General features: G+C 47.0%; 1 protein-coding gene across 4 annotated transcripts in view; it reads right to left on the reverse strand.

The window, feature by feature from the left end:
• The window catches only part of GMCL1 (germ cell-less 1, spermatogenesis associated), a 188,552-nt gene that overhangs the window by 81,622 nt on the left and 80,326 nt on the right, over positions 1 to 26,604 (reverse strand). For all 4 annotated transcript variants that reach the window (XM_075346157.1, XM_075346160.1, XM_075346159.1 and 1 more), the window contains exons 5-6: positions 21,296 to 21,393; positions 257 to 369 (exon numbers count right to left, since the gene is read on the reverse strand). In XM_075346157.1, coding sequence (XP_075202272.1) covers positions 257 to 369; positions 21,296 to 21,393 — 211 coding nt within the window. The remainder of the gene's footprint in view (positions 1 to 256; positions 370 to 21,295; positions 21,394 to 26,604) is intronic.

A 26,604-nucleotide genomic window follows, 5' to 3' on the forward strand; every position in this document is an offset into this window, starting at 1 on the left:
AAGTCTAAACCATACGCCTTGGCACAGGAAAGGCAAGGAACTAGTGCTCTTCACTTACAACCCCTCTCTCCATGCCACAGCGCTGACCATTTTAGAAGCTGGAGGAAAGGACTGTCGATCTGTCCAGAGGAGGCAAACTGGGAGCATCAAGTGAGGTGCCCAACATGAGAAACATGTAGTATAGTGACTTTTTGGCCACTGGGTGGAGAGTCGCTTTAAATTAATGTATGGAAGAATAAAAGGCTACACAACTCACTTCTTCTTCACAGAGTCTAACCCGTAGACAACTGCTGCGGTGGAATAGCTGCAAATGGTCTGGACACTAATGGTCTCTTTCATGGTCTCCCCGCACTGCTGAATTAAACCATCCTTGAGAGAGAGAAAAAAAAAAAAGAAGATAGGGATAAATATACTCATTATACCTTAAAAGGCATGATTAACTAATGGCACAGCTCCAAAACAAACATTTTAGATATAGAAAAACAAAAAATTGTAAAAACTGGTTTATTAAATTATGATTAGTGGTTAAACTGTGTGTAGCATTTACCATATTTTTCGTTTTATAAGAGGCACCGGTTTATAAGACGCACCTCAAATTTAGAGATAAAAAAAAAAAAAAAATTTACAGGGGCAGTCTCATACTCCAGTGTTGTCTTACTGGAGGGGGGCAGCATTGTTGGTGAAGCGGGGTCACAGGATGCAGAGGTTGTGCTGGCAGCCGCAGCAGGTCTGTGGCGGCAGCGGGTCAGTGGTGGAGCAGGCAGGTGCGGTGAGTGTCCCAGTCTGTCCGCAGTAGAGGTTCAAATGATGTTACCTGGAGCAGCGCATGGGCAGATGGAGCTCTCCTCCAAGAGCTCCATCTGCGCACGCGCTGACTCCCGGCGCCATCATTTGAAACTGGGACCGCAGACACACTGGGACACCTGCCGCACAGCCACCCGCCCGCACACAGTGGCAGCGAGCAGCCGCCCGCCCAGAGAGGCAGCCGGACTCCAGGACAGAGAGAGACTGCTTCCTGCACGCAGCCACAGGCACCCGGCCGCCCGAACGCACCCAGTCACCGCACAGACAGCCACCCCCCCCACACTCGGTAGGCTATATTTGGATTTTAAGACGCATCCCTCATTTTCGGGAGGAAAAGTGCGTCTTATAATCCGAAAAATATGGTAATTCCATGATTAAGGTCGGGTTTACAGACAGAAACATGTAAAAAATTCATATTGCTGAATAGAATTGAAGAGGTCATCTACTTTTTAATTGCACTGGAATAAAGTTCTATATTTTTACCTGGATTTTCAGCTGGAGGAGTTTTTTTTTTATATTGGAGCTATACAGCTTTTAATTCCCAGTACATATGGACAAAACTGAAGCCCAATTGCAGGTGGTCAGGAGCTGCTGGCCGGGAACCATTGCTGTAGCTAAAAATTTGTGGTCCAAGTGCGATCTGACAGAACATTGGCCCGCACTCGGACCAAAGTTATCCTATAGGGCCGTGTAATAGTCTGACGAAGGGGACGCCGAAACGTGCGCGTCGGGGTTGGGCGTCACATGTGCTGGCAGGTCTTCCATGTCCAGGTCTTCTCTGATCAGGTATCTATCTCCCTTGCATTATTTTGCCATACAATTTTCATTCCACCATATGTACAAACAGTTGTCACTTGGTGCATTGCCCATCATGTTATGCTAGGGCCATGAGTTCTTAATTTGTTTTTCTTTGGCATACCATCATACCATTGTTTGCACATGCCCCATGTGGTTTCTCCTTTCCCTGATAACATTAATCTTAAGGCCACGTCTCAGTAAGCGACATCGCTGCTGAGTCACGGTTTTTGTGACGCAACAGCGATGTTGCTAGTGATGTCGCTGTGTGTGACATCCAGCAACGACCTGGCCCCTGCTGTGAGGTCGCCGGTTGTTGCTGAATGTCCTGGACCATTTTTTGGTTGTTGCTCTCCGCTGTGAAGCACACATCGCTGTGTGTGACAGCGAGAGAGCAACGATCTGAATGTGCAGGGAGCCGGCTTCTGAGAATGCTGCTAACCAAGGTACACATCAGGTAACGGGTAACCAAGCAAAGCGCTTTGCTTGGTTACCCGATGTGTACCTTGTTTACCAGCGTTTGCAGCTTCTAGTAGCCGGCTCCCTGCACACGTAGCCAAGGTACACATCGGGTAACTATAAGCAAAGCGCTTTGCTTAGTAACCCGATGTGCATTATGGTTACCAAGCACAGCGTCATTACGCGGGTCGCCGGTGGCTGATCTTTGATCGCTGTGGAGATCTGCCTGTTTGACAGCTCACCAGCGACCATGTAGCGACTCTCCAGCGATCCCTGCCAGGTCGGATCGCTGGAGCGTCGCTAAATGTGATGGTACCTTTACACTAGTCTGACTAATGCATTTACACCACTTCATTTGGTTTCTCCGTTTTTGCAATTGTCATTCTAACATGTGATACACATAATGTGACACTTTACATTGCAGAATTGGGTGTCTTTGTAGTTTGCCTTTTCCTGGTCATAATATTTCTCTGATCACCAACTTGTTATATTTTCTTGATATATATCCTCCCTGGACTGATTTATTATATGTTACGGAGTATCTGTCTCTATGTATTGTATTACATGTGATGCAATCTTCTTCTGGTCTAAACTGCCGTTGTGGCAGACATTATTTTAACCAATAAATATTTGGTTTTTTACCTAAATCGTTTTTTCGTAGAATGTTTTCTACAATTCTGTGTCTTTAGTGCAATTTTCCATAGGTTAACAATAATAATAATAATAATAATAATAATAATAATAATAATAATAATAATAATAAATAGTAACATAGCTCCAATTAGAAATGTAGCAGAGTTCTCCTGATATAGCCATGTCTCTTACCTCATGTGCAGGGCATTGCAGCTTAGCTATTCATGGTTACGACCATGGATACCTAAGCTGCAATGCCCTGCACATGAGCTAAGAGACGTGGCTATATCAGAAGAGCTGTACTAAATTTCTAATTAGAGGTATTTGCTATTATCATTACTATTCCTACTACATATTAACCCCTTCAGCCCCGGGGCACTTTCCGTTTTTGCGTTTTTGTTTTTTGCTCCCCTTCTTCCGAGAGCCGTAACTTTTTTATTTTTCCGTCAATCTTGCCATATGAGGGCTTGTTTTTTGCGGGACAAGTTGTACTTTTAAATGAAACCATAAGTTTTACCATATGGTGTACTGGAAAGCAGCAAAAAAATTCCAAGTGTGGAAAAATTGCAAAAAAAGTGTGATGGCACAATAGTTTTTGGGATGTTTTATTCACGGTGTTCACTATATGGTAAAACTGATGTGTGGGTATGATACCTGAGGTCGGTGCGAGTTTGTAGACACCAAACATGTATAGGTTTACTTGTATCTAAGGGGTTAAAAAAAATTCACAATTTTGTCCAATAAAAGTGGCGCACGTTTTGCGCCATTTTCCGAAACACGTAGTGTTCTTATTTTTTGGGATCTATGGCTCAGTGACGGCTTATTTTTTGCGTCTCGAGCTGATGTTTCTAATGGTAGCATTTTTGCGCAGATGCTACGTTTTGATCGCCTGTTATTACATTTTGCGTAAAACTTGCGGCGACCAAAAAACGTAATTTTGGCGTTTGGAATTTTTTTGCCACTACGCCGTTTACCAATCAGATTAATTGATTTTATATTTTGATAGATCGGGCATTTCTGAACGCGGCGATACCAAATATGTGTATATTTATTTATTTTTTAACCCTTTAATTTTCAATGGGGGGAAAGGGGGGTGATTTGAACTTTTAGGTTTTTTGTTTTTTTTTAATTTTTTAAAACTTTTTTTTTACTTTTTTTATTTTATTTTACTAGTCCCCCTAGGGGGCTATAGCGATCAGCAATCCGATTGCTGATCGCTATCTGCTGATCACAGCTAGACCGCTGTAAACAGCAGAAATAGTCACTTTCTTTCTTCCTCTGCTCCGTGCCGAGGAAGAATGAAAGTGAAACTTCGTAGCACCAGGCGTCATCACATGACCCTGTGCTACGATGGCAACCACCGAACGTCACGTGATCACTCACGTGACGTCCGGAGGGGGCGGCGGTAAGTAAAAAAGATGGCCGCGCGCATATAGATCTCGCTGCCAGACTTTGGCAGCGAGATCTAAGGGGTTAATGTTCCGGGTGGAATGCGATTCCACTCGGAACATGTAGGCACACATGTCAGCTGTTGAAAACAGCTGATATGTGTGCCGTTCCACGCCGCCTGCCCGCGGCAGGGGGCGGGGCTTACCGGGACACAATCCATGACGGATATATCCGTCCATGGTCGTGAAGGGGTTAAGATAGTATCTTGGAGATGGGAACAGCCCTTTAATGCGTTCACCATCCAGCCTGCTTTCACCTTAATGACCAGGCCGATTTTCACTTCTCACCAGTGTCGCTTTATGAGGTTATAACTCTAGAAAGCTTCAATGTGATTCTGAGACTGTCTTTTCGTGACTTATTGTACCTTATCTTCATGATAAATTTAGGAAGACATTTTTTGCACTTTATCAGATATCAGATTAGCAAACATTTTGCAAGTTTCAAACTTTTAATTTTTATGCCCTTAAACCAGAGAGTTATATCACACAAAATAGTTAATAAATAACATTTCCCAGATGTCTACTTTACATCAGAACCATTTTTGAAACTTTTTTTGTTCAGAAGTTAGAGAAATTACTGATTAAACTTTTAACCCTTCTTACATTCTTTTTAGGGACCACATCACATCTGAAGGGACCTTCAGGGGCCTAGGTGACAGAAAATACCCAAAAGTAACACCATTCTAAAAACTGCACCCCTCACACTGCTCAAAAGCACACCGATATGTATTAACCTTTCAGGTGCTTCACAGAAACTAAAGCACTGTAGAAGGATAAAATGAAAATTTACTTTATTCCCCACAAAAATGTTACTCCGGCCCAAAATTTTTAATTTCAGATGGCTAACTAGAGAAAATGCACCATACAATTTGTTGTGCAATGTCTTCTGAGTAGAGATACTTCCATATGTGGTGGAAATCTACTGTTTGGGTGAACGGCAGGGCTCGGAAGGGAATGAGCACCATTTCACTTTTAGAACGCAACATTCGCTGGAATTGAAAGCGAAAGCCACATGGAGTTTCCAAAGTTTGAGATGTGCCTAAATAGTGGGAACCCCCCATAAGTAAGCCCATTTTGGAAACTAGACCCCCTCAAGGAACTTCCATAGATGTGTGATGAAAGTAAAAGATCATTTTTCTCACAAAAGCAGCTCCAAATTTTGCTTTTTCCCAAGGGTAACAGGAGAAAATTGATCATACAATCTGTTGTACAATTTCTCCCAAGTACGCAGTTATATGTGGTGGAAAACTACTGTTTGGGCGCACTACACATCTCACAAGGGAAGGAGGGCCATTTTGGCTGCAATAGATTGCAGACACCTAGTCCCATTTGTAGCACCCCTGACATGGCAAAACAGCAGAAACCCACATAAGTGACACCATTTTGGAAACTACACCTCTCAAATTCATCTGGGAGTGTAGTGAGCATTTTTAACCCTAAGGCGATTCACAGATTTGTATAATATTGGGCTGAGTAAATGAAAAATACCTTTTTTTTCCCACTAAAATGTTGCTTTGGCTACCAAGTATTTAATTTTCAAAGGGGTAAACGAACAATACAATTTGCTGTAGAATTTCTTCTTAGTACTCCAATATCCCATATGTGGTCGAAAAGAACTTTTGAAGCACAGTATAAAGCTCAGAAGGGAAGAAGCGCCATATTGGAGTGCAGATTTTGTTTTTATGGTTTGTGGGTGCTATGTCATTTAAGCAGAACCCCTGAGATGCCATAGTAGCAGACCCACCCCCCAAAAGTAACCTCATTTTACAAATGATACCTCTCAATTAATTTTATCTACAGATGCAGTGAGGATATTGACAACACAAAGGTGTGACAGAATTTTACACCACTGGGCGGTGATACCAGAAAAATTTAGTTTTAGCCCCAGATTTTACATTTTCACACAGGAATAATTGGTAAAAAAAAAAAAGCACCAAAATGTGTCACTCAATATCTGCTGAACGTGGCAACAGCGCACATGTGGCTGTACAATATTGCTTTGCCACGCGGCGAGAGTCAGGAGGGAAGGAGCGCTATTTGACTCTGAGTACACATTTTGGTACAATAGTTTGCTGACTCCATACACAGAGACCCTAAGTGCCAGAAGAGCAGAATTCCCCTCAAGTGACCCCATTTTGGAAATTACACGACTCTAAAATTTTATCTAAAAGTGAAGTGATGTTGCACAGTGAAAATGGAAATCTGCCATTGTAGTGCCCAGCTTATGCTTCTGGAAACCTGCACACCGTAAATTAAGCGTGCTTCCTCACTGCACCAATGCCAAACATGTGGGTGTTAAATGTGGTTTAGGCACACTGTGGAACTGAGAAAGGACTGGGGCATTTGGATTTGGGAGTGCAGATTTTGCTATATTTCTTTTTTTTGGGGGGGAGCAATAACGCTTCTCCAGAGCCTTTGTGCTACCGGTAACATGGAAGCCCCCTATATTTCCATTAATAGATGATAGACCTCAGTGGGGACTTTTTTTGTGAGTTGAGATGAATGCTATTAGTAGCAATTTGAGGTACACAACATTTTGCATCAGTTCACATTTATCCTGTGCTGTATGCTGAGCACTTACATCGGGGTTTCCATCTACATTTCCGAAATACGCGATTCAGGTGAAACCGCAGATGGATCCATTCACTATGAAGGAGGCAGCAGAGTTACTCCAGACTCAGTTTGGCTTATGTTCAGCTGTGAGTCTTTTCAAAAGGTGCACAAAACTGTTGTAAGGCGAGCACAGCAGTGCGGTCAACAAGACACGTAAATGATGGACAGCGCCGGAGCACAGGGCAGACATGAGGACAAGGTGGCTCCATCTGCCTCATTACATTGAATTTTCCATTAGGAATTCTGTCTGAATCACATTTTTAAGAAATATACCTATAATTCATGGTGTAAGCGCTTAGCGTGGAGCAAAGACTTCCTGCGATGTTTGAGAGTCAGAATAAGGGCAGAATCACACTGGCATATGACTCATACGAGTGCAATGTGAGAAAATCCGGCATTGCACTCAGCCCCATGTAAGACCATGCTGCAGCTCACATCTGCAAGATTTTCCCAGCCTTAAATCAGACTGAGGAAAAAATTACAGTATGCGGGGATTGTCTGCGAGTCTCATCTCTCACACCCATAGACGTCTATGGGTGCGAGTGAAACATCGGACTGCTCTCAGATGATATCCAAGGCAGTGAGATATATGCACAGGCTGACAATGGAGGAGATTGAGACATTATTCCCTCCCTCTCCTCCACAGCTGTGATCTGATCGCAACTCCCTCTCCCAGTCCCTAAATGCTACTACAGTGGAACCTCGCTTAACGAGAATTTCGCTTAACAAGCAAAGCTTTCTGTAAATTTGTAACCCGGGAGAGAAACGTTAGCTGTACGAGCAAAATTCTCACTGCACACACTTCCGGTTCCGTACATCCACCGCGCTCTGACCCGCTCTTGAAGTCCACACAAACACACACAAGCACGCACAAACACACACGCACAAACACACACACACAAACACACACGCACGCACACACATACAGTATTATGCTCACCTTACCTTCCGTTCCACCGCCGGGCCTCATGGTTCTTTTAGTCCGCCGGCTCATCGCGACGTCCTCGCGGCGAACTACAAGACCCAGGAGGCCAGCGATGGATCGAAAGGTAAGGTGAGCATAATGTGTACCTTCAGTTCCATCGCCGGCGTCCTGGGTCCTGTAGTTCACCGTTCCACTCCAGGCTGTGTATCGGCAACCATAGCGACGAAGCAGGAAGTTCCCCTGTCACTCGCTACTCAAAGGCAGCGCGCTGGCCAATCAGAGGCAAGTGGCTCCTGCCTTTGACGTCAGCGCTCTGGCAGCGGATGTTCCTCCCTCGTCGTTATGGTAACCCGATACACAGCCCCTACTGGAGAACAGCAAGTCCCAGGAGACCGGCGATGGAACGGAAGGCAATGTGAACATAATATGTGCGTGCATGTTTGTGTGAGTTTGTGCATGTTTGTACGTGTGTGGAATGACACAATAGGGCACCAGGATGGGGCATTTAACATGTTGTGGAAAGAATTGTCTGTATTGCAATGATTTCCTATGGGAAATCTTGCTTTGCTGAACGAGTCACTTGGTTAACAAGCACAGTCCCAGAACGGATTGTTCTCGTTAACCAAGGTTCCACTGTATTGCTATTCGTCGCAACATTTAAGGGGTTAAATCCGTATTCAGTGAAGACTTTCCCATTACTCAGATAGGAGCTGGTGCGTTAACACCTATGGGAACAGAGAAGAGTTGGTCTAGACATCCATACACACTGAATCTGAAGGTTTCATCTTTCCTCAATTTGATCTTTGGGCCATAGTCTGGAGCTCAAAGATCCTAAGTGAGGAGCGAAGCCTAAAACAAGTAAATCTACTTTATGTGCACTTCTATTACAACAAGTAACAATCACAATACATCCTGCAGCGCTGGCCCCCGCTGTGTACAGAAGTAAGGGGTCACTGTGTACAAGTGCAGAGAAATGAACAGTCCACAGGGGGTTTCCACACTGACTGAAGCGTCAGCCTCCGGTCTGTGCCCATGAACGAGAAGACGTGAACGTGCTACAAACACTCCCCGTCTGCTTCATTCTGGAGACAATACTTACAATGTCGGGTCAGAATATATGTGAAATATAGAAATAATCATGAGAAATATGGTTTTGGTCACTTTTGGGACCTCCAGCCACAAGAGAAAAGAAACATACTGCAAAACGTAAAGAAACAGCCCTCGGGCAATTTACTTCATTACTGGTCTGTGCCTTGTCTCATGCTGGGCATAAGCGGCAGGAACAGCGCTGCCTCCTGCTGGCTCTGGCTCCCGCTTGCTCAGTCTCCAAGGCTCTTATATGCAGTACAAAGTCTCACATGAAAACCTCTTATTTTCTTATAATAGGAGCCCCACAGTGACACGTTATACTCAGAATACACAAGCCGAGGAGACAATCTCAATCCTATAGGCAATGAATGGGAAGCAGCACGGACGCCGGCTCCAGCTACAACTCTTGTCTGGTCACTAACAAAATGTGGAACGTGCGACAGAGCAGGTCCTGAAAGCATGAAGACCAGGCCAGTATACCGCCAGCAGGTCCTGAAAGCATGAAGACCAGGCCAGTATACCGCCAGCAGGTCCTGAAAGCATGAAGACCAGGCCAGTATACCGCCAGCAGGTCCTGAAAGCATGAAGACCAGGCCAGTATACCGCCAGCAGGTCCTGAAAGCATGAAGACCAGGCCAGTATACCGCCAGCAGGTCCTGAAAGCATGAAGACCAGGCCAGTATACCGCCAGCAGGTCCTGAAAGCATGAAGACCAGGCCAGTATACCGCCAGCAGGTACTGAAAGCATGAAGACCAGGCCAGTATACCGCCAGCAGGTACTGAAAGCATGAAGACCAGGCCAGTATACCGCCAGCAGGTACTGAAAGCATGAAGACCAGGCCAGTATACCGCCAGCAGGTACTGAAAGCATGAAGACCAGGCGCAGCATACCGCCAGCAGGTACTGAAAGCATGAAGACCAGGCGCAGCATACCGCCAGCAGGTACTGAAAGCATGAAGACCAGGCCAGCATACCGCCAGCAGGTACTGAAAGCATGAAGACCAGGCCAGCATACCGCCAGCAGGTACTGAAAGCATGAAGACCAGGCTAGCATACCGCCAGCAGGTACTGAAAGCATGAAGACCAGGCCCAGCATACCGCCAGCAGGTACTGAAAGCATGAAGACCAGGCCCAGCATACCGCCAGCAGGTACTGAAAGCATGAAGACCAGGCCAGCATACCGCCAGCAGGTACTGAAAGCATGAAGACCAGGCCAGCATACCGCCAGCAGGTACTGAAAGCATGAAGACCAGGCCCAGCATACCGCCAGCAAGTACTGAAAGCATGAAGACCAGGCCAGCATACCGCCTCTAGAAATGATGAGGCCTTTTAACACTGTCAAGACCTTGCAATTTATTTTTTAAAATCACAAGAGAAGTGATGAGTGAGCACTAAAATGCTCAAGTGCTCATTACTCCAATCGAGCAAGTCACACTCGGACGGGCTAGACAAGCAGAATGGAAGTCAATGGGAAACACGAGGATTTTTTCAGAAGACATACTCTCTATTGATGGGGAGTCGAGAATGTCGATCATTCGCAAGATACTCAATGGAGTAGCGAGCGTTTGAGCACCCCGATACACGACCCAATATATCACTACTCAGGAGTCAGAACTTTTTTTTTTTTTTTATTTTCCCATCAAAATTCAGTGGGGAAAATAACTTTGATACACTGATTTTGCAGGTTTTTTCACCTACAAAGAATGGAGAGGTCAAATTTATATCGCAGGTATATATCAACTGTGAAAGACAAAAAAAAAATTCCAGAAAATCACACTGTGATTTCTAAATAATTTCTAAGCATTTTATTGCATGAAATCAGTATTTGATGACCACCAACCAGCAAGAATTCTGTCTCTCACTGACCTGTTATTTTCTTTAACATGCCCTCCTACTCTGCACTCATTACCTGTATCAATTACACCTGTTTGAACTCCTTAGGCTGCTTTCACACTACGTTTTTTTTTTTTTGTTTTTTTTTTAACATGCCCCATGAACGTTTTTTTGCTGCAAAAGCGTATCCTGTTTTTGCAAAGAAAAACGCATGTGTTATTTTGCAAGATCCTGTCACTTGAAGTTTATGGGCGGGCATCAGAGTCATGTGATCGGGAGAGGGGAACTGAACGTGAAAGACTGGGAGCCGGCATCTGACAGCTGCGGAGGCTCGTAACCAAGGTAAACATCGGGTAACTTGCTTGGATACCCGATATTTACTTTAGTTACAAGCGTCCTCCACTCTCAGGGGGCGAGAGAGAGGGCGAGGGCGAGAGAGAGGGCGAGAGAGAGGGCGAGGGCGAGAGAGAGGGCGAGGGCGAGAGAGAGGGCGAGGGCGAGAGAGAGGGCGAGGGCGAGAGAGAGGGCGAGGGCGAGAGAGAGGGCGAGGGCGAGAGAGAGGGCGAGGGCGAGAGAGAGGGCGAGGGCGAGAGAGAGGGCGAGGGCGAGAGAGAGGGCGAGGGCGAGAGAGAGGGCGAGGGCGAGAGAGAGGGCGAGAGAGAGGGCGAGAGAGAGGGCGAGAGAGAGGGCGAGAGAGAGGGCGAGAGAGAGGGCGAGAGAGAGGGCGAGAGAGAGGGCGAGAGAGAGGGCGAGAGAGAGGGCGAGAGAGAGGGCGAGAGAGAGGGCGAGAGAGAGGGCGAGAGAGAGGGCGAGAGAGAGGGCGAGAGAGAGGGCGAGAGAGAGGGCGAGAGAGAGGGCGAGAGAGAGGGCGAGAGAGAGGGCGAGAGAGAGGGCGAGAGAGAGGGCGAGAGAGAGGGCGAGAGAGAGGGCGAGAGAGAGGGCGAGAGAGAGGGCGAGAGAGAGGGCGAGAGAGAGGGCGAGAGAGAGGGCGAGAGAGAGGGCGAGAGAGAGGGCGAGAGAGAGGGCGAGAGAGAGGGCGAGAGAGAGGGCGAGAGAGAGGGCGAGAGAGAGGGCGAGAGAGAGGGCGAGAGAGAGGGCGAGAGAGAGGGCGAGAGAGAGGGCGAGAGAGAGGGCGAGAGAGAGGGCGAGAGAGAGGGCGAGAGAGAGGGCGAGAGAGAGGGCGAGAGAGAGGGCGAGAGAGAGAGGGCGAGAGAGAGGGCGAGAGAGAGGGCGAGAGAGAGGGCGAGAGAGAGGGCGAGAGAGAGGGCGAGAGAGAGGGCGAGAGAGAGGGCGAGAGAGAGGGCGAGGGAGAGGGCGAGGCGAGAGAGAGGGCGAGGGAGAGGGCGAGGGCGAGGGCGAGAGAGAGGGCGAGGGAGAGGGCGAGGGCGAGAGAGAGGGCGAGAGAGAGGGCGAGGGCGAGAGAGAGGGCGAGAGAGAGGGCGAGGGAGAGGGCGAGGGCGAGAGAGAGGGCGAGGGAGAGGGCGAGGGCGAGAGAGAGGGCGAGGGAGAGGGCGAGGGCGAGGGCGAGAGAGAGGGCGAGGGAGAGGGCGAGGGCGAGAGAGAGGGCGAGAGAGAGGGCGAGGGCGAGAGAGAGGGCGAGAGAGAGGGCGAGGGCGAGAGAGAGGGCGAGAGAGAGGGCGAGGGAGAGGGCGAGGGCGAGAGAGAGGGCGAGGGAGAGGGCGAGGGCGAGAGAGAGGGCGAGAGAGAGGGCGAGGGAGAGGGCGAGGGCGAGAGAGAGGGCGAGGGCGAGGGCGAGAGAGAGGGCGAGGGAGAGGGCGAGGGCGAGAGAGAGGGCGAGAGAGGGCGAGGGCGAGAGAGGGCGAGGGCGAGAGAGAGGGCGAGGGCGAGAGAGAGGGCGAGGGCGAGAGAGAGGGCGAGGGCGAGGGCGAGGGCGAGAGAGAGGGCGAGGGCGAGAGAGAGGGCGAGGGCGAGAGAGAGGGCGAGAGAGAGGGCGAGAGAGAGGGAGAGGGCGAGGGCGAGAGAGGGCGAGGGCGAGAGAGAGGGCGAGGGCGAGAGAGAGGGCGAGGGCGAGAGAGAGGGCGAGGGCGAGAGAGAGGGCGAGAGAGAGGGCGAGAGAGAGGGAGAGGGCGAGGGCGAGAGAGGGCGAGGGCGAGAGAGAGGGCGAGGGCGAGAGAGAGGGCGAGGGCGAGAGAGAGGGCGAGAGAGAGGGCGAGAGAGAGGGCGAGAGAGAGGGCGAGAGAGAGGGCGAGAGAGAGGGCGAGAGAGAGGGCGAGAGAGAGGGCGAGAGAGAGGGCGAGAGAGAGGGCGAGAGAGAGGGCGAGGGAGAGGGCGAGAGAGAGGGCGAGAGAGAGGGCGAGAGAGAGGGCGAGAGAGAGGGCGAGAGAGAGGGCGAGAGAGAGGGCGAGAGAGAGGGCGAGAGAGAGGGCGAGAGAGAGGGCGAGAGAGAGGGCGAGAGAGAGGGCGAGAGAGAGGGCGAGAGAGAGGGCGAGAGAGAGGGCGAGAGAGAGGGCGAGAGAGAGGGCGAGAGAGAGGGCGAGAGAGAGGGCGAGAGAGAGGGCGAGAGAGAGGGCGAGAGAGAGGGCGAGAGAGAGGGCGAGAGAGAGGGCGAGAGAGAGGGCGAGAGAGAGGGCGAGAGAGAGGGCGAGAGAGAGGGCGAGAGAGAGGGCGAGAGAGAGGGCGAGAGAGAGGGCGAGAGAGAGGGCGAGAGAGAGGGCGAGAGAGAGGGCGAGAGAGAGGGCGAGAGAGAGGGCGAGAGAGAGGGCGAGAGAGAGGGCGAGAGAGAGGGCGAGAGAGAGGGCGAGAGAGAGGGCGAGAGAGAGGGCGAGAGAGAGGGCGAGAGAGAGGGCGAGAGAGAGGGCGAGAGAGAGGGCGAGAGAGAGGGCGAGAGAGAGGGCGAGAGAGAGGGCGAGAGAGAGGGCGAGAGAGAGGGGCGAGAGAGAGGGCGAGAGAGAGGGCGAGAGAGAGGGCGAGAGAGAGGGCGAGAGAGAGGGCGAGAGAGAGGGCGAGAGAGAGGGCGAGAGAGAGGGCGAGAGAGAGGGCGAGAGAGAGGGGCGAGAGAGAGGGCGAGAGAGAGGGCGAGAGAGAGAGGGCGAGAGAGAGGGCGAGAGAGAGGGCGAGAGAGAGGGCGAGAGAGAGGGCGAGAGAGAGGGCGAGAGAGAGGGCGAGAGAGAGGGCGAGAGAGAGGGCGAGAGAGAGGGCGAGAGAGAGGGCGAGGGGCGAGAGAGAGGGCGAGGGCGAGAGAGAGGGCGAGGGCGAGAGAGGAGCGAGGGCGAGAGAGAGGGCGAGGGCGAGAGAGAGGGCGAGGGCGAGAGAGAGGGCGAGGGCGAGAGAGAGGGCGAGGGCGAGAGAGAGGGCGAGGGCGAGAGAGAGGGCGAGGGCGAGAGAGGAGGGCGAGGGCGAGAGAGAGGGCGAGGGCGAGAGAGAGGGCGAGGGCGAGAGAGAGGGCGAGGGCGAGAGAGAGGGAGGGGGGGAAGAGAGGGAGGGGGGGAAGAGAGGGAGGGGGGGAAGAGAGGGAGGGGGGGAAGAGAGGGAGGGGGGGAAGAGAGGGAGGGGGGGAAGAGAGGGAGGGGGGGGGAAGAGAGGGAGGGGGGGGAAGAGAGGGAGGGGGGGGAAGAGAGGGAGGGGGGGGAAGAGAGGGAGGGGGGGGAAGAGAGGGAGGGGGGGGAAGAGAGGGAGGGGGGGGAAGAGAGGGAGGGGGGGGAAGAGAGGGAGGGGGGGGAAGAGAGGGAGGGGGGGGAAGAGAGGGAGGGGGGGGAAGAGAGGGAGGGGGGGGAAGAGAGGGAGGGGGGGGAAGAGAGGAGGGGGGGGAAGAGAGGGAGGGGGGGAAGAGAGGGAGGGGGGGAAGAGAGGGAGGGGGGGGAAGAGAGGGAGGGGGGGAAGAGAGGGAGGGGGGCAAGAGAGGGAGGGGGGGCAAGAGAGGGAGGGGGCGAGAGGGAGGGGGGCAAGAGAGGGAGGGGGGGAAGAGAGGGACTGATCACGCGAGGCTGGTTTCTGGGCATGCTCAGTAGAGCAAGCAGGATCCTGTATCAGCATGCCAGCGTTCACATGCGTTTGCATGCAGTATAGTCAGGATCCAGCAATTTGCAGTATTTGGACGCAGCTAAAAAACGCTACAAGTAGCGTTTTTTGAAAAAAGTTAAAAAACTGCAAGTCGCTGGATCCTGACTATAACACAGGTGAACGCATGTTGACGTGAGTCCATTGCAAATGCATTGAAATGAAACCGCATTTGCACTCGATCCGTTTTTGCGTTAAAAAACGTTCATGGCGCATGTTAAAAAAAACCGTAGTGTGAAAGCAGCCTTACCTGTATAAAAGACACCTGTCCACACACACAGTCACACTCCATCCTTTCCACCCTAGTCAAGAGCAAAGAGCTGTAAGGACACCAGGGACAAAATTGTAGACCTGCACAAGGCTGGGAAGGGCTACAGGACAATAGGCAAGCAGCTTGGTGAGAAGGCAACAACTTGCTGCAAATATTAGAAAATAGAAGGAACACAAGAGGACTGTCAATCTTACTCGATCTGGGGCTCCATGAAAGATCTCGACTTTTGGGGAAAGGAGGATTCTGAGAAAGGCAAGGGTACTTTCACACTTGCGTTGAACGGTATCCGTTGCATTGCATTGTGTAACGGATGCAACGGATGTGTTGCATATAGTGGCACAACGGATGCAACGGATGCTGCAAAACAACGCAATTCGTTTTGATTTTTTTTTTTTTTTTTTTACAGTTTTACCAGCGGCAGACTATTGTAAACGATCAGCTGATCGCTCCCTGCAGCCGGCCGCCGGGTGATCAGCTGATCACTCCCTGCAGCCGGCCGCCGGGCGCTCAGCTGAGCGCTGTCACTTGCCGGCGCCCGGGCATGCCGGCGCTCAGCTGAGCGCTGTCGCTTGCCGACGGCCGGGCGCTCAGCTGAACGTACGGCCACCGCGAGCCAAAATAAAGTTTGATTTAAAAAAAAAAAAAAAAAAAAAAAAAAAAGAAGAGCATGCGCAGTGGAATCCAGAGGATTCCGCTGCTCAAAATAACGTTATATGCTGCGTTCCTCCCGCTGGGCGGAAGCAACGGAGCGTCGCCCAGCGGAAGCAACGCAGGTCCTTTTGGTACAATCCGTCACCCATACAAGTCTATGGGAAACAGCGGAATCCGTTAACGGATTCCGCTGTTTTCCAAAAGGGAGGATTGTAACGGAAGGAAATAAACGCAAGTGTGAAAGTACCCTAAGGAATCAGCACAGAATGACACAGGAGGACCCAGTCAATGACCTGAAAAAAAGCTGGTACCACAGTCTCAAAGATTACCATTAGGATATGCAAGGTCTCTCTGCTCATGCCAGCATATGTCTAGGCTTGATTGAAGTTTTTCAATAACCATCTGGATGATCCAGAGGAGGCATGGGAGAAGGTCATGTGGTCAGATGAGACCAAAATAGAATTTCTTTGGTATGAACTCCACTCACCATGTTTGGAGGAAGGATGCATACAACCTCAAGAACACCGTCCCAACCTTGTAACATGGGGATGGAAACATCATACTTTGAGGCTGCTTTTCTGCAAAGGGGATTGAATGACTGCACCATATTGAAGGGAGGATAAATGCGGTCACATACCGCGAGATTTTGGCCAACAACCTCCTTCTCTCTGTAAGAGCACTAAACATGAGTCATGGCTGAGTCTTCCAGCAAGACAATGACCTGAAACATACAGCCAGGGCAAGTAATGAGTGGCTCCAAAAGAAGCATTTCAAGGTCCTGGAGTGGCCTAGCCAGTCTCCAGACCTGAACCCAATAGAAAATCTTTGGATGGAGCTGAAACTCAATGTTGCCCAGTGACAGCCCGAAACCTGAATGATCTGGAGAAGATCTGTATAGAGGAGTCGCAAAATCCCTGCTACAGTGTGTGCAAACCTGGTCAAGAACTACAAGAAACATCTGTAATTGCAAATGAAGGTTTCTGTACCAAATATTAAGTCCTGTTTTTCTATTCTATTAAATACTTAAAATACTTATTCCATTCAATAAAATGTTAAATTATTTAAAAATCATACAATGTGATTTTATGGATTTTCTTTTTGGAGTAGTCACAGCTGTAGTGTACCTACAATACAAATTACAGACCTTGTCATTCTTTGCAGGTGGGAAAACTTGTATAAATCGGCAGTGAATCAAAATACTTGTTTTTTGCAACACAAATTACAGTTTTGAAAACACGATTCATTTTACCATACAATGTACCGAAAAATGTGGCGGGAACAATCCAAATCTAGTGAAATAGTGTGTGTGTGCGCGTGTGTGTATAATTATATAATATATGCATGCGCGTGTGTATATATATATATATATATATATATATATATATATATATATATAATACATACACACACACATATATACATATATATGTGTGTGTGTGTATGTATGAGTGTGTATGTATGTGTGTGTATGTATGTGTGTGTATGTATGTGTGTGTATGTGCGTATGTGTGTGTATGTGCGTATGTGTGTGTATGTGCGCATGTGTGTGTATGTGCGCATGTGTGTGTATGTGTGTATGTATGTGTATGTGTGTATGTATGTGTATGTGCGCGCGTGTGTGTGTGTGTGTGTATGTATGTGTGTGTGTTTGTATGTATGTGTGTGTGTGTATGTGTTTGTATGTGTGTTTGTTTGTATGTGTATGTGTTTGTATGTGTGTATTTGTATGTGTGTGTGTGTGTGTGTGTATGTATGTATGTGTGTGTTTGTATATATGTGTGTGTTTGTATATATGTGTGTGTTTGTATATATGTGTGTGTTTGTATATATGTGTGTGTTTGTATATATGTGTGTGTTTGTATATATGTGTGTGTATGCATGCGTGTATGTGTGTGTATGTTTATGTCTGTATGCATGCATGCATGCGTATGTGTGTATATATATATATATATATATATATATATATATATATATATATATATATATATATATATATATATATATATATATATATATATATATATATATATATATATATATATATATATATATATATATATATATATATATATATATATATATATATCACAATCGGGGCAATTCCAAACAATTCAGGTGTAAAGGTGTAAAGTTTGTGAAGTCAAGTTTCCCCTTACTGGGATAGAAGGTGGCTGTTTGTGGGCATAAAGTTCTATGAAAGGAGGAAGAGCTTGAGGCCGACACATACATTCTGCTGAAAATTCTCCAGAAACAAGTTACCGTTTTACATAGAGCATTATCAGCACCAACTGTCATCTCAGTAATGCAAAACTCTATATTCACTGAAGACAGATTGTACCCAAGAATTGAGAATTCTCAGGCCAAGAGGAAAAAGAAGCAGATTTCTCTAAATGGATATAATGCAAGGTTTCCGATTTCACATGTACCATTGTTCACAGGGAAAAAAATGACTAAGGGTACCTATAAAATTATTTTTTGAATTCATGTAGCTATTTGAGGACCAGGTTTTTTTTTGCACTTTTCTAAATAAATCACTTTGAGGTATGTGCAACGGTTTACCACATTTTTTGGACTATAAAACACACTTTTTCCCCCAAATATTGTAGGAAAGTGGGCGGTACATCCTATAGTCCGAATGTATGCTACGGGGAATGAGGGTGCTGGGGTGGAGCGGGTCATCGCCGGCATGAGCAGTCTGTAGCAGCGCCTACCGTGACCATGTGGGCCCACTAATTAGCCTCTTTTCATATGCACTGAATGCTCCCGCCCATCATCTCTCAGCGCTGATGACGGCACTGTCAGGTGGGCGGGATGATGGGCAGGGGGTGCACGCATAATTAACAGCCGGCCCATGATCATCCCTGGCAACTACAGCCTGGAGTGATCATGTGCGGCTGTATTCACTGTCCCCCACATATCATCATCATCGCAGGGGGCAGTGAATAAGTACGGTATACTCACCGGTCACCGATCCCTGCAGCATCACGATGTCCTCCTGTCTGCGGGCCCGCTGATGTGTCTGGAGAGCGGTGGGCACAGCGATGAAGTCATCACTGTGCGCACATGGCTCCACACAGGTCAGCGCACTGCTGCTGGCACAGACAGGAAGACTAGCGATGCTACGTGGAGCGAGGAAAGGTGGGTATAAACATTTATATTTTTTTTGTGTGCCACAGGATGCAGACCATATACCAGGATGAGGGCATATACCAGGATGAGGGCATATACGGTACCTGGATGTGGGCATATGCCAGGATGGTGGACATATATACACAAAAATGGGGATCATATACAAGACAGGAGGATCATTACCAGGCTGGGGTACCTTAGTAGAGAATTTGGGGATATTACGCCTATAACAGTGTCAGCAGTAGATCTCGCCCCATATCAGTGTGTCCTGATCACATTTTTTGCTTAAAATTTTATTTCCCTATTTTTCTCTTCTAAAACCAGGGTGCGTCTTATGGTCCGGTGCATCTTATAGTCTGAAAAATACAGTAACCAGTGTTTCCAGGGAGTTGGGGTGGTGGAGTTAGGACTTCAGCAAAAAAGGGCTATTCTAGGACTTATTTTTTTTTTTAACTTCTAATGTTTAAATGTACAGTTTATATAGTTTTTTGTCTTTGATATAACCTTAAGGCCCTGTGTGCACTAGAAAGAACATTTCTCAAGAAATTTCTTGAGTCTGAAGATTAGCGCACTTGCGTTAAAAAAAACGCACCAATAACGCCTCAAAAAACACATGCGTTTTTACCGTGTTTTTATGCATTTTTGATGCTTTTTTCCGCAGGTTGGTCCCTGCGTTTTTTTTTTTCCATTATCTATGGTGAAAAACGCAGGTACCTGCAGAAAAGAAGTTACATGCTCATTCTTTTTCTCAAGAAATTCTGCAGAAAGAATGTTCTTGAGAAATAAATGCAGTGTGCGCACAGCTATTCTTTTCTATAGGTTTTGCTGGGGAATGTCTGCAGAAAGGTTACAACCATTTTCTCAAGAAATTTCTGCAGGAAAAACAAACGCGGGTAAAAACACAGTGTGCGCACGGGGCCTTATGGACACAATATTAACCTTTTGGGCTTTTTTTCTTTGAACAGGAAAATGGGGGGGGATTTAAAAGGGTTGGGTTCTTTCAGACTTCTCCCCTCTTCAACTTTGCAACGCATTATCATTATTATTATTTATTTATAGAGCACCATTGATTCCATGGTGCTGTACATGAGAAGGGGTTACATACAGAATACATATCCAAGTTACAATAGACAGACTGGTACAGAGGGAAGAGGACCCTGCCTTTGCGGGCTTACATTCTATAGGATTTTGGGGAGGAGACAGTAGATGGGGTGTTGGTCGGGCGGCGGCGGTACCGCACGCTGGTTCTTTCATTCTCGATCGTGTGATCTGAACTTCCCTGTTGTAATCAGGCTGTGATTACATTGTATTGACCAGTAGGGCTGAGCGGATCTGGACATAGACGCCTGTGCCATCATTAACCTATGGCTTAATAGCAGCTGTGCACTGTTATTGACCCCTTATTACGTAGATTGCCACGGCTCCAGGGCAACGGAAAGAGCCGGTATAGCAACGGGATTGTCACATCTAATAAATGCAGCAATACCGGGCGGCTACGGGCTGAGAATACCAGCCCCCAGCCGGCTTTATCATGGTTGGGTATCAAAATTGGGGGGACAGCTCATCGTTTTTTTTTCTACTTAAATATAAAAAAAATTAAAAAGCCGCATGTGTCCGGAATCACACTTGCGAGAGACTCGCGCGAGTCTGCCATGGCATCACCCGGCAAAGCCTCGCACGTGTGGCTCTGGATATACAGCACAGATACAGCCTGACAGATGGAAATGCAGCCGTGAGCTTTATCTGTGCTGTCATCAGAATGGGGGGACCCTGTGCCGATTGATTGATTTTTTTAACACCATATACTGACCTGCAGACACTTGCACTGCTTTCCCTGCCCACCGACCATCCTGGCGTCTGTGATTGGTTGCAGTCAGCTGATACGTTGACACTCAGGGTGGGGACGCATCTAACTGCAACCAGTTACACGTGCCGGTGGGCGGGCAAAACAATGAATAGAATATTGAATTGTCGGCTCCGGAAGGGAAAAGTGTGACCCAGGAGTAGTTTGCTGCCATGACACAGTCTGGGTGAGTATACTGCGCATGCCCCTACCCCCCTATCCCTTCCACCAACGTTTTTACTCTCCAGATTCTGGTCCCCATTGACTTATATGGGCACCAGATTGCAGAGCGGATCAGACTTTTTTTTTTTTAATCCGCCAGTCCCGGTTTTTGGTCAGTTCGATCAGCTCTAATGTCCAGTCATATGAGTCTCTGGCTTGCTGGATCTCAAAGCCACCTCTTGTCGACGGTGCATGATCATTTTCAGGTCCGGCAAGCAGTCCTGTCTACATTGCATACACAGACCAACCAGCAGCTGCTTTCTCTGTGCACGTAGCCTGACAGGCAAGAAAGGAGATGGGAGGATGCCACAGAGCGATGGAAAATAAAGGAGCTGAGCCATCACTTATATTTTCTTTCTCCATACAAATAAAAGTGATCGCTCAGCTCCTTTCTTTTGATCCGCTCTGTGATGTCCTCGAGTCTCCTTTCACATACATATATGGATATATACACACACAATAATAAAAAAAAAAAGTCAATGTTTAGTAAAACTTTATAAAAATAAACTAAATACACTGACTGTGTCCAGTACAGGTGGGACCCATGAGGGCAGAATACTCACCAGCTGGAGCATGCAAGCCGCTGCTAAAATGGCTATGACCCGGCTGGGCTTTAGCAACACATCATCTCTGTATAACGAGCCAAATGCCACCTGCAATGCTTTAGGAGAAAAAAAACAAAAAAGACATACATAGGGTTAAACAGCAGATATCTGCATCACATCAACAAATCCTAAGAAGACAGATTGTCCTGCAATGGCATCAATAATGCAGAATTGAAGCAATTACGGTACATTTTTTTAAAAATTACATAGAAACAAGTCAAATGATTAATGTTTTGCGAATCCCAAGCTTTGTGAATGACTTTCAGTTTGGTGTAAACGTAAAACCTGTGTCTGTGCCACCAAGCACCCTTTTCACATCAGTGACTCGGGAGGTGACAGTGAAGGGTTGTATGTGCTTTACACATTCCTTCTAAGCACCAGCGCAGCTCTACTGCCATCTACAGGTCACTGTGAAAACCACAGCCAACTACATCTACAGGGTCAATATCAAATGGTTAATAAAATAATCACATTGGACATTTACTTTGTACCAGTAGGATAGTGAGGAGCGAGGACAGGAACTGAGCTGCTGGGCAAAAAATAAAATAAAAAATAAATATAAATAAGAGGTCCACCTTTATGTTTAATTCGGGAGGCCAGTGTCAGACAAGGGCAGCAACATGGAAAGAAGCATGGCTGGACAGAAAATTTTCTAATTCACTTCTATGAGCGCAAGTGCAGCATTAACATAGCGGAGATCATAATCCAAACATCAATCAGCAATAACATTAAACCAGCTGCCCAGTATTGTGTGGCTCCCACTCCTCCCCTCAGCCTGTGCCAGAAAGCAGCTCAGCCATCTGGGCACAGTCCACTAGACGTGTAAAGGTGCCTGATAGTATCCAGCACTAAGATCTGAGCAAGCCATTCTTTAAAAGGGAACCTGTCAGGTGTAGTATGCACCCAGATCCACGAGCAGTTCTGGGTGCATATTGCTAATCCCTGCCTAACTGTCCCTGTATACACTAGCATAGATAAAGAGATCTTTAGAAAAAGTATTTCTAAAGATCTTTTACCGTATGCTAATAAGCGAGGGGACTAGTCCTCTGGGTGTTGCTTCCCTTGGCTAGTACGCCCCTGTGGGTGAGCTAACATGCTAATGAATGGGCAGCGTCAGAGGATGATCTCACTCACCTCTCCGCTACCATCGCGTCCAATGCTGGATTTCGGCTCAGTGTGCAGGACCCCGAAGTTTCAATCATGTGCACTACTTCAGTTTGCAGCCAGGATACGTACAAACGGCTTCGTAGTTAGCATGACCCAAACTCCAGGGTCATTTACACTGAACCAAACTCCAGTGTCTGATGCGATGGCAGCGGAGAGGTGAGTGAGATCATCCTCTGACGCTGCACATTCATTAGCATGCTAGCACACCCACAGGGGCATACTAACATGCTAACACAAGCATGACTAGTCCCCTCACTTATTAGCATATGGTAAAAGATCATTAGAAATACTTTTTCTAAAGATCAGTTTATCTATGCTAGTGTATACAGGGCCTTTAGGCAGGGATTAGCAATATACATCCAGAACTGCTCATGGCTCTGGGTGCATATTACACCTGACAGGTTCTCTTTAAAGAGGCCCTGCCATGTTCTCAAAAAAAAAATAAAAAAAATCAGAAATAATAATAATAATAATAATAATAATAATAATAATGTTGAAAATCTTGTTAAAACTCAGGTAAAATATATCTTTGTACCATACCAGAAGATAGAAACAAAATTGTTTAAAAAAATAAAAGCAAACAAAAACCTCAGTGGTTGATACCTGGAGAAGTGGTGGTGCAGGACCTGTGCTGATGTAACAATCATGTCACCATATTGGGCGGAGCTCAGCGGAGAAATGATGTTTAAGGACCTGTGGTGTAATCAACTACAACGCTGGGGGCGTGACTAAGTTCAAAAAAGAATTATGCTTGAATTTGAGTGACAGTGACTGAACCCAGCAAAAGCTCCGCCCCTATGACTGAAACCCAAGTTATTTACTGCATATAGTTTGTTTTGTTTTTTAAACCATGTTAGAGATGCACATTGCATCATTTAAAACACATTGGGGGTGGTTTAATATAAAAACACGACATGACAGGTTCTTTTAAAGCAAGGTTTTTACAGAACCAGCAAACTGAAAACAATTACTCTATCTGATGCAAATTATTTTGTTTTTTTATTGGAGATTTGCAGCGGATTCAAATTACAGCATGTCAATCCTTGCAGCAGATTTCACTCATACTGATAAGATGTCGAAAAACAGTAACTAAAACTTGCATATTTTAGCAAGAGTTCCTTCTGCCAACAAATCAGAATTTGCAGCAGACTTCTCTGTGACAAATCCTGAACATGTGCACAGAGGCTTACAGACTCCTGGATCAGCTGCGGAGCGGTGATTGTCGGCATCTGGGAGGCTCCAGGGAGGACTGAGAAGAAACGGTCAACCGAATCACAAGGAGATACGGAGCTCAAGAAGCAACAAAAATGTCAACATCCCTGAAATGGAGCGACGCAGCATAAAATAGAAAAAAAAAAGTTTCAGAAGCTGTTTAATGCAATTGTTTTTTGACCAAGTGACAAATCCACTTTCCAGAGAAGCCGTCACCATGAGAGTTCTGTCCAATCTGCAGGCCCCATGTTACACAGCAGGGAGACCGGAACAGATCGATAACTTAGAGAAAAGATTCAAGATAACCTGTGTGTCAATCATCTCATTCTCTGCACCTTCTGGTACTTTCGGTCCAATGTGGAAGGCTACGTGCGCACGTTGCGTTTTTTCATGCATTTACATAGCATTTTAAACTGCAGCGTAAATGCATACATTCTGCTTCCCCAGCAAAGTCTATGAGAATTTAGCAAATTCCATGCGCACGTTGCGTTTTGGATGCCAAATTTTTTATAAAATCGATGCATTCTAAAAAGCAACATGTCACTTCTTTTGTGAGTTGTGGATGTTTTTTCCACTCTGTCTATGGCAGAGCAAGCATCCAGGACACATGAACTCTGCATCCATTCTGCATTCACAATACATCCAAAAGGCAGAATATTTGTCACGGCAGAACACAACGTGTGCACATACCCTAACTGTGTATAGAGATATAGCTGGCACTGATAGCACAGACCTACTGGACCAAAAATCCCAAACAGGCCAGATACTTAAAAGGGAATGTCCACTACTCAGACTTCCCCTTCTCAATTGCTATATGCCTCCATATAAAATAAACACAGGCAATACTAGTCATACTCTCCTCCGATGCAGGCGCTATTCCAGCAGAATAGATGCCAGCTCTCTTGGGGATCACATGCTGTTCTGCTGCCACATGACTGAGTAACATTGCTGGAATAGTAATAGCACCGGAGGAGAGTATAGCCTGCATTTATTTCTTTTATATGGGGGAATTTAGCAAATGGGAAAGGAGTGTTGGAGTATGGACTACCACTTTTAACAACTAACACAAGTGATACAATTTTGTGAGAAAAGATTCAGTATCTGTCTGCTCAGCCCCCCTGCTCTATCACATGGGACCCCCAGATTGGACTGGATAGTCATGATGGCAGGTTGTCCAAGTCCTGGAAGTTGAGAGATGCAGCCTTCATGGATCAGACTTTGTTTTCCAGCACATCCCACAAGTGGAGATCTGAGACATTTGGAGATAAGCCATCATTACAATTTCATTGTAATCCACACATTGATGGACGCTAGCTGTGTGGCATGGCGCATTGTCCTGCTGGAAAAACTAGTCCTCAGAGTTGGGGAGCATTGCCTGAGCAGAAGGAAGCAACTGTTTTTCCAGGATAACCTTGTATGCGGCTTGATTCATATGTCCTTCGCAAAATTTAATCTGCCCAATTTCTAGAGTAAGGTAATCTTCTCTGAGGAGTCTAATTTTCAGCTTTGCCCAACACTCAGTCGTCTAATGGTAAGACGGAGACCTGGAGAGGCGTACAAGACACAGTGTCTAGCACTCACTGTGAAATTTGGTGGAGGATCGGTGATGATCTGGGGATGCTTCAGTAAGGCTAGAATTGGGCAGAGTAAACTTTGCGAAGCATGTAGGAATCAAGCTGCATACAAGATTATCCTAGAAAAACAGTTGCTTCCTTCTGCTCAGGCAATGTTACCCAACTCCGAGGACTGATTTTTTCCAGCAGGACAATGTGCCATGCCACACAGCTAGGTCAATCAATGTGTGGATGAAGGACCACCACATCAAAACCCTGTCATGGCCAGCCCAATCTCCAGACCTGAACCTCATTGAAAACCTCTGGAATGTAATCAAGAGAAAGATGGATAGTCACAAGCCATCAAACATAGAACTGCTTACATTTATGCACCAGGAGTGGCATAAGGTCACCCAAAAGCAGTGTGAAAGACTGGTGGAAAGCAGCCAAGACGCATGAAAGCTGGGATTAAAGATCATGGTTATTCCACAAAATATTGATTTCTGAACTCTTACTGAGGTAAAGCATTACTATTGTTGTTTCTAAATGATTATGAACTTGTTTTCTTTGCATTATTTGAGGTCTGAAAGCACTGTGCATTGTTTTGTTATTTTGACCATTTCTAATTTTCAGAAAATAAATATAAAAAATATTGCTTGGAAATTTGGAGACGTTGCCAGTAGTTTATAGAATAAAAGAACAATTTATATTTACTCAAAAATATAAAGAGAAAATTCAGAAAAACTGACAATTTTGCAGAGATCTTAACTTTTGCCAGAGCTGTGTGTGCCATCCCTGCGGAAGCCGCAGTAACACGTCACTGGTCACTGGTTTAAATATTACTGCTGATCAGCATTTATCCTGAAAAACTTTTTAAATGAATAATGGACAAAAGCGAATACTTATTTCCAAAAGAGGTTTTGCAGCAGCTGAGTTTTGTATTACAAGGAATAATATACCATCTAACCAGAGATAGCGGAGCGTTACATTCACAGCAGCGATTCCTGTACGATTGGCAGCTCTGTCCTGGAGCAACGTCTACATCTCGTGTAGGCACATTCTCACCATCTGCCGCTACAAAATCTTGGAAACCAGATGTCATTTTATGCAGTGTCTGTTACACAAGGCAAATACCTACATGTTGCTGTGCTGCAGGAGCTTACGCTTATCTGATCATAACACAAAAACCATAATACACAATGAATGCCGCAGGTGGAGAGAAAGTGTCCATTAACAAAGCAGTGCCTACGACAGATGCACCTCATCCACCCCCCTGGTGACGGGAGGACAGACCCCTCCAAGCCCAGAACCAAAAGGTGGAGAAAATCCACAGAT

The sequence above is a fragment of the Anomaloglossus baeobatrachus genome, chromosome 4, assembly GCF_048569485.1.
Source record: "Anomaloglossus baeobatrachus isolate aAnoBae1 chromosome 4, aAnoBae1.hap1, whole genome shotgun sequence".
NCBI classification, from domain to species: domain Eukaryota; kingdom Metazoa; phylum Chordata; class Amphibia; order Anura; family Aromobatidae; genus Anomaloglossus; species Anomaloglossus baeobatrachus.